Below are 12,607 nucleotides of genomic sequence, written 5' to 3'. Positions count from 1 at the left end.
CAAAGCCCCATTCGTCCCGCAGGGAGCAACAGCTCCACTCGCTTGATGTCTGTCGGGCACTCGCGTTTTATGTGGAAAGGACCAAACCGTTCCTCAAATCCCCCCAGCTCTTCGTGGCAATAGCGGACCGAGTCAAGGGGCTTCCCATTTCCTCACAGAGGATATCCTCATGGGTAACATCCTGTATCAGGACCTGTTATGACTTGGCTCACACCCCTACGGGCCATGTGACTGCGCACTCCACCAGGGCACAAGCATCATCGATGGCTTTCCTCGCCCGTGTGCCCATCCAGGAGATCTGTAGGGCGGCGACCTGGTCCTCTGTCCACACCTTCGCTTCCCATTACGCCCTGGTCCAGCAGTCCAGAGAGGACGCGGCCTTCGGCTCTGCAGTGCTCCATGCCACGACCTCTCACTCCGACCCCACCGCCTAGGTAGGGCTTGGGATTCACCTAACTGGAATGGATATGAGCAATCACTCGAAGAAGAAAAGATGGTTACTCACCTTTGTAACTGTTGTTCTTCGAGATGTGTTGCTCATATCCATTCCACACCCACCCTCCTTCCCCACTGTCGGAGTAGCCGGCAAGAAGGAACTGAGGAGCGGGTGGGCCGGCAGGGGTATATATTGAGCACCATGGCGGCTCCACTCTAGGGGGCGACCTGCCGGCCCACTGGAGTTGCTAGGGTAAAAAGTTTTCCGACGAACGTGCACACGCGGCGCGCACACCTAACTGGAATGGATATGAGCAACACATCTCGAAGAACAACAGTTACAAAGGTGAGTAACCATCTTTTCTTATGCCAGATTCTGATCTCACTGACACGTGTACTTCCATTTACATTAACAGAGTTAATCCAGGTTCACACAGAAGTGAAATCAGAATCATTTACTCCTCATCTGAGGACTGATCTCCTAGCTCCTTAAGTAGAGAAAGTCAAAAGAGAAAAATAATGCCTGTGCTGCAGCTTGCACTGGTTCTCTACCCGGTGCTAGATCTGCTTCATGGTTCTGGTATTAATTTACAAAGCTCTCAATAGAATAGGGCCACACTAGCTTAAGTACTGCCTTGCTGACAGTAACCAACCCAAACATCGTCCTCAAGCACACTACATTTAGCAGAGTCAGATACAGATTCAAGGGAGCAGCAGCAGGCAGAGCCCTCTGATAAGACCCCTTTGCCCCAGTGTTTCCCAAGTGAGCAGAAGATCCAAAATAACAGCCCATAACTAAACCAAGGGCAAGATGAAGAACTAGTTTTGGGCTCAGAATTACTGGTTTCTGATAACACTGAGTAGTATGGAGAACTGGGTGGCCAGTTCTTTGGACCTCCTTGATTCACAGTGCGTTCATATTGCAGGGATAGAAATGGTGATATATTCTGTGGCTTTAGAAGTGTTTGTGGATATTTGAAGAAAAGAGTGATATGGTCTAAATGGCAGGAGAGGAAGATTATTTTCTCTGTGGTGTTCTGAATACAGTGGAGGGGACAGAGGGAACAGGCAGACAGGCAAAAGGAGGAGATTGCATTAATCAAGGCAGGAGATGAGCAAAGCATTGACCAGCATTTTAGCCATGGGGATTGAAAGAAATGTATATTTTTAAAGATGTTGCAGAGAAAGAATTGACAGGATTTGGTGACTTCATAGAAGTGAGATAAGAGAGCAGGTAGTTGACTGACACTTAGGTTGCAAGCCTGGGTAACAGTGAGGATAGTGGTATAACACACAGTGATGAAGATTTTGAGAAGGGAAATTAAAAATAAATTAATATAAGATAAATATCAATAAAATGATGGTTCATATTGAGTTTGGGATGGATTGGAAAATAGGGTTGCTTCATCTTCATTTATAGAGGTGACAAACTTGAATGCTTAGCACGATATGCTTGTTATCTGGACAGAGCTCGGTACTGTATGGGAATAGTGTGGTGCCATACATGATTCATCTGCAAAGAATTGGTTTGAAATACTCCCAAGGCTTGTTAACTTCCAAGAAAGCCTGAGGGCTCCTTAGCCTACAGACTTCATCTACACAGTGCTCCATGTTTGGCAAAACACAAATAAGCAGAGGCTTCCAAAACCCCAGCTGAAGCTGCAGCTCTAAAATCAGAATTCTGCTTTGAACACTTGTTTAACATATCCAACAAGTTGGTTGAGTTTGAAAGTTTTACAGCAGGCAAATATAAACTTTAATTCAGGGAATGCTTATGTTTGCCCCAGCAGTTAGCCCCAGCACCTATGAATGAAGCACTGCTCGATACATTTATTGTATGCAAACAGAGTAAAGCCTAAACAAATATATACTTGGTGCTCTTGTAGAGCCAGTTTTTACAAAGCTGAAAGCAATTATGAGCCAGATCAGCTGGCAGAGAGAACTTGAACAGAAAAATGTGAATGATATCAGTGCCGTAACAAGGACGAGGTGAGTGAGGAACTTGCCTCGGGCGTGCAAAGTGGAGGGGCGCAGGTCTACCGCGATTGGCAGCGCTTCGGCAGTGGGTCCCTGAGTCCCTCTCCGAGAGAAGGACCTGCCACTGAATTGCCGCCACCACTTCATTCATTCTTCAGCAATTCGGCGGCAGGTCCTTCCCTCCGACAGGGACTCAGGGACCCACCACCGAAGATCCTGGAGCCGGCCCTTGCCTCGGGCACAAAAATTCCTTGTTATGGCTCTGATGATAATTGAGACTCCTTTAAGAATATTTTACTAGATGCTAAAAAATCCACAGTCAAGAAAGGCTGTGCTGGTTTAAAAAAACAAACCAACCTGAATTAGAGGGAATGGCTTATTGTAATGTGTCATTGTCAGTTTGACAGAGATATAGCTGTTAACATTTGTGTCCTCTGGATGCAGCAAATACTTTCATGTTAAGCTAATTGATGACAATCCTAATGTATTTTCCTTCATTTTTAACAGATAAGAATAAAAAATGAATTTTAATGTCTGGAATATCAAAGAGATGTTCAGTACTCCCACAGCCTCAAAGTAAGTGGTTTTGGGTTTTGTTATTATATTTATAATATTCAAACAATCATGATAGCCTACTGACTGTATTTAGCTAAAAGATTGAGTAGCTGCTCCCATTAATTTGCAGTAAAAGTTACTTAAATTGCCCTTTGCAGAACTAAGTCAAATAAACTGGAAACATTGTCTGCTGACATCCTAATTTTCCTGACGTGTTTATTCCTGATGTCATTAGCAGGTCTCCAGTTAAGGAGCTGATATGACTGTTATTTGGTGTGATGCATCAGTACAACTTAGACTTCAGCTACTGAATTTGAGGATCTCCATGAAAAAGTCTAAAATAGCTGTGCTTACCGTAGCACTGATCTGATACTGTGTTCTAATTTTACTTGAGAAAACATTAAAACACATAAGAAAATGTTTTACTGCCAGATAAAATGATTGGAGGCTTTGTGTGTCTTATCTGTGATTTCCTCTGTCCTATTTACATCTTGAAGCATATTAAGTACAACCTTAGACCTTAGTCCATCCTGTGCTTTGCTGCTCATTGGGCTACCCACATTAGCCATCCTTGCCTGTCATCTGTCCTTCTCTCCAAATCTTCCCATTTCATGTTGAGATGCTTGATGTCGTTCAGAACTGTTCATTTCCATGTTATTCGCAGTCTTCCTCTCTTTCTTCATGTGTTTTCTTGCTTCCATTCCAGGGCAGAATTTGGTAAGCATTCTTTTTCTCAGCACGTGCCCCAGCCACTGATGTCTTCTTTTATAGATTATTTGTGAGTGGGTGCCTTGTCCAGTCATTTTTCTGACTTCTTCATTCATCTTCCTATCTCTATATGTTATTCCCAATATTCTCAGACATTTGTGATGAAATACATTCTCTTACGTGTCTCTTTCTTGGTAAGTTGCCAGGTGTCACTGCTATATGTTGTGATAGCGATAACAGCTGCTTTGTTTACATTCAGTTTTGTCTTCAGGGAGATGGTTTTGAGTCTTCCAAATACAGTATTTGCATATTGAGTTGGCGTAGAATGCCTTCATAATGTTCATTAATTTTGTTGGAATTAAGTACAAAGGCCTCTGTAATTAATGAAGACTAAGAAAAAGTCTATGTATAAAGGACTTTAATCTGAGTGATGTGCTGAAGGTTTCATGTCGCCAGTACTAAAATATCCTTGGAATTTCTAAAATTAATACATGACAATTTCTTATAGCAAAAGGTATTGCATCCAACACAGGGGAACTTTCCATTATACCTTATCTTGACAGATAAAGAGGAATTGATTGCAGAACTAAAAATTAGTGGTTGCTTTGATGCAAATGATCATGACTTGATACCAATGATTAATTTTTGCCAGGGCTCAGCCTCAGCACCTCTGGGCTCGGCAGTTCATTGCCCTAGCATCTCTGGGCTTAGGGTGACAAGACAGCAAATGTGAAAAATCGGGACGGGAGTGGGGGCGTAACAGGAGCCTATATAAGAAAGACCCCAAAATTGGGACTGTCTCTATAAAATTGGGACATCTGGTCACCCTATCTGGGCTTGCCACATGAGTTATGAAAATAAATTGCTTGAGCCCTGGCATCTAGTTGCTTGAGTCCTGGAACCTCCTTCATTACAGATTAAGCACTGTTCATCATATTTATTGTATGCAAGCAGAGTAAAGCCTAAACAAATAAAATATATACTGGGTGCTCGTGAAGAGCCAGTTTTTACAAAACTGAAAGCAGTTATGAGCCTGATCAGCTGGCAGACAGAAGTTGAACAGAAAAATGTGAATGATTGAGACTCATTTAAGAATATTTTACTAGATGCCCAAAAATCCACAGTCAAGAAAGGCTGTGCTGGTTTAAAAACCCAACCAACCTATCTTAGAGGAAAAGGGAAAACATCTTATACACGCACACAGAAGGAAGAAAAGGGAAGTTGGTAGAAATTGGAAGCTCTGAATTGTATCCTTTTGCTTTCCTTCTCAATTTCTTAGAAGTTAAAAATCAGTGGTCAGCAAAGTTAAGAACCATAAGAGTTTAAATATATTAGGAACAAAATGAATACTAATAATAGTATTAATCCATTACTAGATGGAATTGGTAGAATTGTCAATGAGGCAGAAGTGTTCAATAAATACTTCGGCTCTGTATTTGAGAAAAAGCCAGATGATATAATCATATCATATGATAATGATGAACTTTCCATTCCACTATAAGAAGGGGTAGCCATGTTGGTCTGTATCCACAAAAACAACGAGTAGTCCAGTGGCACCTTAAAGACTAACAGATTTATTTGGGCGTAAGCTTTTGTGCATAAAAAAACCCACTTCTTCAGATGCATGGAGTGAAAATTACAGATACAGGCATAAATATACTAGCACATGAAGAGATGGGAGTTACCTTACAAGTGGAGAACCAGTGTTGGACAAGGCCAATTCAGTCAGGGTGGGTGTGGTCCACTCCCAATAATTGATGAGGAGGTGGCAATACTAAGAGAGGAGAAATTGCTTTTGTAGTGAGCCAGCCACACTCAGTCCCTATTCAAGCTCAAATTAATGGTGTTAAGTTTGCAAATGAATTGTAGCTCTGCAGTTTCTCTTTGAAGTTTTTTTGTTGCAGGGTGGGTACTTTTAAATCTGTTATTGAATGTCCAGGGAGATTGAAGTGTTCTCCTACTGGCTTGTGTGTTACCATTCCTGATGTCTGATTTGTGTCCATTTATACTTTTTCATAGAATATCAGGGTTGGAAGGGACAGGGGCGGTTCCAGGCATCAGCACGCTGAGTGCATGCTTGGGGCAGCAAGCCGCGGGGGGCACTCTGCCGGTCCTGCGGCTTTGGTGGACCTCCCGCAGGCTGCCACCGAATCTGTGGGACCGGGGACCTCCCGCAGGCAAGCCGCCCGCCTGCTGTGCTTGAGGTGGCAAAATACCTAAAGCTGCCCCTGGGAAGGGACCTCAGGAGGTCATCTAGTCCAACCCCTTGCTCAAAGCAGGACCAATCCCCAGACAGATTTTTGCCCCAGATCCCTAATTGGCCCCATCAAGGATTGAACTCACAACCCTGGGTTTAGTAGGCCAATGCTCAAACCAATGAGCTATCCCTCCCCCAGTAGAGACTGCCTGGTTTGGCCAATGTACATGGCAGAGAGGCATTGCTGGCACATGATGGCATATATTACATTAGTAGATGTGCAGGTGAATGAGCCCCTGATGGTGTGACTGATGTGGTTGGGTCACTAGAGTAGATATGGGGACAGAGTAGGCAATGAGGTTTGTTACAGAGATTGGTTCCTGGGTTAGTGTTTCTGTGGTGTGTAGTTGCAGGAGAGTATTTACTTCAGGTTAAGGGGCTGTCTGAAAGTGAGGACTGGTCTGCCTCCCAAAGTCTTGTAGATTGTTAATGATATGCTGGAGAGGTTTTAGCTGGGGGCTCTCCATGATGGCTAGTGGTGTTCTGTTATTTTCCTTGTTGGACCTGTCCTGTAGTAGGTGACTTCTGGGTACCTATCTCACTCTATCAGTCTGTTTCCTCACTTCCCCACTTGTAGTTTTAAGAATGCTTGATAAAGATCTTGTAGGTGTTTGTCTCTGTCTGAGGGATTGGAGCAAATGTGGTTGTATTTTAAGGCTTGGCTGTAGACAATGGATCATGTGATGTGGTCCAGATGAAAGCTGGAGGCATGTAGGTAACTATAGCAGTCAGTTGGTTTCCAGTATAGGGTGGTGTTTATGTGACCATCACTTATTTGCACAGTAGTGTCCAGGAAGTGGATCTCTTGTGTGGACTGGTCCAGGCTGAGGTTGATGGTGAGGTGGACATCGTTGAAATCCAGGTGGAATTCTTCAACGGCCTCCTTCTTGTGGGTCCAGATGATGAAGATGTCATCAGTGTAGCACAAGTAAAGGAGGGGCGCTAGGGGACAAGAGCTGAGGAAGCGTTGTTCTAAGTCAGCAATAAAAATGTTGGCATACTGTGGGGCCATGCGGGGACCCATAGCAGTGCTGCTGCTCTGAAGGTATAAGTTGTCCCCAAATCTGAAATGGTTGTGGGTGAGAACAAAGTCACAAAGCTCAGCCACCAGGTGTGCCATGGCCTCATCAGGGATACTGTTCCCGACAGCTTGTAGTCCATCCTCATGTGGAATATTGGTGTAAAGAGCTTCTACATCCATGGCCAGGATGGTGTTTTCAGGAAAATCCCCAATGGATTGTAGTTTCCTCAGGAAGTCGGTAGTGTCTTGAAGATAGCGTAGGATCTGAGGAGAAAGTCCAATAGCCAGATAATCCTGCTGTAAGCGTGCCAATGCCTGAGATGATGTGATTTCCAGGATTTCCAGGTTTATGGAGCTTGGATAGCAGATAGAATACCCCTGGTTGGGGCTCTAGGGGTGTGTCTGTGTAGATGTGTTCCCGTGATATAGCAGGGAGTTTCTTGAGCAGATAGTGTCCATTCCACTAGTATTTCAGGAGGATGTTAAACAGCAGCTACTAAAAGTTAGACTTCTTTAAATCAGCAGATCCAGATAACTTGCATTTGAGAATTTTCAAAGAGCTGGCTGAGGATCTCTTGGGGCTGTTAATGTTGTTTTTCAGTAAGTCTGGGAACACTGGGGAAGTTCCAGATGACTGAAAGAAAGCTAACGCTGTGCTAATATTTATAAAGGGTAAATGGGAAGACCTGGGCAATTACAGGCCTGTCATTTTGCACAGGAACAATGTCAAGCTGAAGAAATTACTACGCTTCTTCTAGCCTTAGTCACTTAGTCCTTCTCCATTCCAGTCTGTCCTGAAGCAAGTAATCCTCAGAAACTCCTCAACTAATCAAATCCTTTTGTGTAACATCCATCCATCTAGTTTTGGATTTTCCAAAGCTTCTCTTGCCCTCCATTTTTAATTGTGACACCCAGTTTCCTATATATTTTTCCAATCTCCTTCTCACATGTCCAAGCCATCAGATTCCATCAGCTTTTCTATAATTGGTGCCACCTTAACACTTCCCCTAATTCATTTGTTCCCAACATCATCCATCCTTATAGCTCCAAGCATCAGTCTTAACATTTCCATTTCCATTGTGTTCAAAATCTGTTCCTGTCTCTTCCTCGGTGCCCAGCATTCGGAGCCATCCAAAAGGACGTGCCTAATTCTCTTGTAGATCTCACTTCTCAAGTTGATAGGAGAATACCTGTTGCAGATCACATCACTCACTTCTCTGCATTTAGGCCATGTCTTTCCTGTTCTGCTTATATTTTAGTCTTCGAGTTCACCACTATTCTGCCTATCAAACCTCAGTACCTGAACTTCTCTACCTTTGGTAGTGCATGGCCCCCCAGACTTAGTCTCTTTGTCTTCTTCTTCGAGTGATTGCTCATATCCATTCCAGTTAGGTGCGCGCGCGCCGCGTGCACATTCGTCAGAAGATTTTTACCCTAGCTACACTCGGTGGGTCGGCTGGGCGCCCCCTGGAGTGGTGCCACCATGGCGCCGGATATATACCCCTGCTGACCCAACCGCCCCTCAGTTCCTTCTTACCGCCTGTGTCAGTCGTTGGAACAGTGGAGCGTGGCTTAGCTGATCTCCACCTCCCTAGCTTCTCGTAGTTCTTTCATTGTTATTGTGTATATAGTTCAGTTTTCTATATTTCTAGTTTGTTTTATTAGTTTCTTTAACGTAGTTATTGTATATAGTTAAGAGGGGTTGGGGATTAGCCCTTTCCCCTCACCCAGTGCCAGGGTCCATGCCCGTGCTCTGAGGCTACAGTCTTGCTGTGCTATTTCCATCTATGTGCAGAGGATTATCATTGGTGGTGGAGATCGTTCTTAACGAGCAGCTTTACAGCCGTTTATCTTTTTATCTATGCGGTTCATTACTTTTTCTCTAAACTCCAAATAACGGGAACTGCTAGTACCATTTTATACTTCGGGTATACTATGATCATGGTTTTGATATTTTTCCTTTTTACAGGGACGATTGGATTTCAAACCGTGCTCGGCTTGTCACAAGCCGATGCCAACAGGAGATCCTCACGACTCCTGTCTTAAGTGCCTGGGGGAATCCCACCTTGCAGACAAGTGCCACATCTGCAAGGCCTTCAAGCCGCGGACGAAAAAGGAGCGGGACTTTCGTCTCAAACAGCTCCTGATGGAGGCAGCTCTTACTCCTCTGCCCTCGGCACCGAGCGCCGGACAGTCCGCACCAGGGAGAAGTGCATCTTCAGCACCGGAGTGCACCAGCACCGCGAAGGCCCCTCGGCACCAACCGTCGCCGGCCCAGAAGCCTGCCCGGCACCGCTCTCTCTCCCCACGGGTCAAGAAGCACAAGACTCCTGCATCTCCCGTGCCTACGTCGCAGTCAGAGCACCCGCCTAAGTCGGACCGCCCGGCACCGACAACTGCCACGGCACCGACAACTTCAGCGCCATTGATTGCGGCCTCGCAAGAGCCGTCGAGTCCGGTGCCTGACAGCTCCCCGGCACACACCGTGGTTGAGCTTATTGTTCCCTCCACGCCGGAGACATTCTCTACGGCAAGGGAGCTGATTGCCCTGACAGAGCCTGCACAGCCTCAACCCCCGGCACTGCCGGTGCGGGTTATCCAATCAACAGGCAAGCCTGCCCTGCTGAGACCATCCTCGCTCGGCACCGCCAAAAGGCACCCATCACAATCGAGGTCCTGCCAGCATTCTCGGTCCCGTCACCAATCCCGATCCCGACGCTGCTCGCAGTCCCGGTACTGCTCTCCATCTCGGTACCGGTCGTACTTACGGCACCGTTCGAGTTCCCGCTCGCCGACCGGATACTCTCAACACCGATCCATCTCCCGGCACCGTTCACGGCACCGCACCTCTCGCAGCCGCTCTCGACGTCGACCTTCGAGATCCCAGTCGACCTCCCAGCGACCTCCCCGCTCTGGTCGCAGGTCCCGGTCTCATTCCCTGTACCTGTACGGCGCCCGGTACTGTTCTCTGGTGCTGCGTGGAGACGGATCAACCGGACACAGACACCCTTCCAAAGTGGTTTCTGCTCCTCCGTGGCCGTCTCGCCATACATCTGTATCATCGCACGCGGACAGTGCTTCCTACGCACAGGACCGTGATTCAGATACACACAGCCGAGTCTTCCAAGAGACCCACGGCCCAGACCAGGGACCTCATCAGTGGTCCTTCTGGACACCTTGGGCATATCACCAAGCCCAAGGTGGACCTGCAGTGACATCACGCTCCGTTCCATCAGAACACCGGGTGCCAGAGGCCATTGTCAGCCGCCCCCGTCCTGCAGGTACGGAGGAAGCTTCCATCCACGCACAGGACCCTCAGGTCCCACCGGTCCCTGACGTCCCCCATGATCAGGAGACCATACAGGACCCACTCGTCCCGGGCCTTTCGTCTTCCTCTTCCCCGGATGAAGCGGTAGTGGGGACATCCTCATCGGGCCCGCCTCCAATTGACCTCAGGGCACACCAGGACCTCCTGAGGCACATCACCCTGAATATAAACCTGCAGGTGGAGGAGGTTCCAGAGGTTGAGGACTTGGTGGTAGATATATTGTCGGCGGATGCACCAACTCGAGTGGCCTTACCGTTCATTCAATCGATTCAAGCTAAGGCAGATACCATCTGGCAATCCCCGGCATCTATTCCGCCCACGGCCAGAGGAGTTGAACAGAAGTACATGGTGCCCTCTAAGGGGTACAAGTACTTATACGTGCACCCTCCTCCCTGCTCACTGGTCGTACAGTCCGTAAATGAACAGGAGCGCCATGGCCAGCAAGCCCCTGCCCCAAAATCTAAGGAGGCTAGGCGCATGGATTTGTTGGGCCGTAAAATCTACTCCGCAGGGGGCCTCCAACTCAGGGTGGCAAACCAGCAAGCCCTACTTAGCAGGTATAATTACAACACCTGGGAGGCGGTAGGGAAATTCACAGAGCTGGTCCCGCAAGACTCCCGCCAAGAATTTAAGGCACTGTTGGAGGAGGGAAAGAAGGTGACGAGAACTTCTCTCCAGGCCTTGCTGGACGCTGCCGATTCGACAGCCAGAACTGTGGCCTCTTGCCAGAACTGTGGCCTCTGGAATCGCCATGAGGCGTATATCATGGCTTCAGGTGTCAGGCCTGCCACCTGAACTTCCAAGACTATCCACACTATCCAAGACTTGCCATTCGATGGCCAGGGTCTGTTATTATGATTATGCGTTCACTCGGGATGCATACACCACAGACTCAACGAAGATCCTTCCACACCCAACCTCAACGCCGTTACCCCCCGCCTAGACCAAGACAGGACTTTGGCAGGAGGCGAGGTCGAGGCAACCGCAGACGACAGTCTGGACCTCAAAAGGGTCAGAATAACGGTCCCTCCAAGCCAACGATGGGACCCAAACCGAACTTTTGAAGGTGCGCCCAAGAGCGGTGTACCAGTTGTCTCCCAGGATCCTTTTCAGTTTTACAACCGCCTTTCCCCTTTCCTCCCTGTGTGGACCCAATTAACCTCGGATCGTTGGGTCCTACGCACGGTAGAATTCAGATACCTCCTCCAGTTTATTTCACTCCCTCCCTCCCAACCCCCTTCCTCGTCCCTCTTCAGGGACCCCTCTCACGAGCAATTCCTCTTGCAAGAGGTACGGACGCTCCTTGCCACGGGAGCTATAGAGGAGGTACCGAAGGACTTAAGGGGCAAGGGGTTCTATTCCAGATATTTCCTAATCCCCAAGGTGAAAGGAGGCCTCAGGCCTATCCTAGACCTGCGAGGACTGAACAAGTTCATGAAAAAGTTGAAGTTCCGCATGGTATCCCTGGGGACCATCATCCCATCCTTGGATCCGGAGACTGGTATGCCGCCCTCGACATGAAGGACTCATATTTCCACATTGCCATTTACCCGCCGCACAGACGGTACCTCCGGTTTGTGGTCAGCCATCAGCATTTTCAGTTTACGGTCCTTCCGTTTGGCCTCTCTACAGCCCCTCGGATATTCACGAAGTGCATGGCTGTAGTCACTGCCTCCCTCCGTCTTCGTCAAATACACATCTTCCCGTACCTCGACGATTGGCTCATTCGGGGGACCTCCGAGGCCCAAGTCACCAGTCATGTGGGCATCGTCAAGGACCTCTTCATTCAACTAGGCCTGATGATCAACCTAGAGAAATCTACTCTAGTGCCTACACAAAGAATAGAGATCACTGGGGCCATCCTGGACTCCAATCTCGCAAGGGCCAGTTTACCATGACCCCGATTTCAGGCAATAGTATCAATTATACAAAGCCTTCAAAACTTACCGATAACTTCGGCTCGCATTTGTCTCGGCCTCCTCGGTCACATGGCTGCCTGCACGTTTGTGACCAAGCACGCCAGACTACATCTCCGTCCCCTTCAAACTTGGCTCGCCTCGGTTTACCGCCCAGGCAGGAACGCCATAGACATGGTAGTCACCATTCCCCTGAGCATCCTAGGCTCCCTCGACTGGTGGCTGACGCCCTCCCTGGTGTGTGCAGGACTGCCGTTCCATCCGCCACAGCCCTCCATGTCCCTGACAACGGACGCGTCATCTCTCGGCTAGGGTGCTCACCTCGGACATCTTCGCACTCAAGGCCTTTGGTCGTCTCAGGAGCTGGCGTTACACATAAATGTCCGAGAACTAAGAGCAGTCCGCCTGGC

The 12,607-nt window shown here is 47.7% G+C and overlaps 1 protein-coding gene across 2 annotated transcripts in view; it reads left to right on the top strand.

Moving 5' to 3' along the window:
* The first annotated feature begins 2,918 nt into the window (after window positions 1–2,918).
* IHO1 (interactor of HORMAD1 1) overlaps window positions 2,919–12,607 on the top strand; it is a 46,822-nt gene continuing 37,133 nt past the window's right edge. For both annotated transcript variants that reach the window (XM_050957394.1, XM_050957393.1), the window contains exon 1: window positions 2,919–2,988. In XM_050957394.1, coding sequence (XP_050813351.1) covers window positions 2,933–2,988 — 56 coding nt within the window. In that variant the 5' untranslated portion in view covers window positions 2,919–2,932. The remainder of the gene's footprint in view (window positions 2,989–12,607) is intronic.

The sequence above is a fragment of the Gopherus flavomarginatus genome, chromosome 6, assembly GCF_025201925.1.
Source record: "Gopherus flavomarginatus isolate rGopFla2 chromosome 6, rGopFla2.mat.asm, whole genome shotgun sequence".
NCBI classification, from domain to species: Eukaryota; Metazoa; Chordata; order Testudines; family Testudinidae; genus Gopherus; species Gopherus flavomarginatus.
Note: the sequence above shows the minus strand (reverse complement) of the source record. Positions and strands in the feature narration are given on the sequence as shown.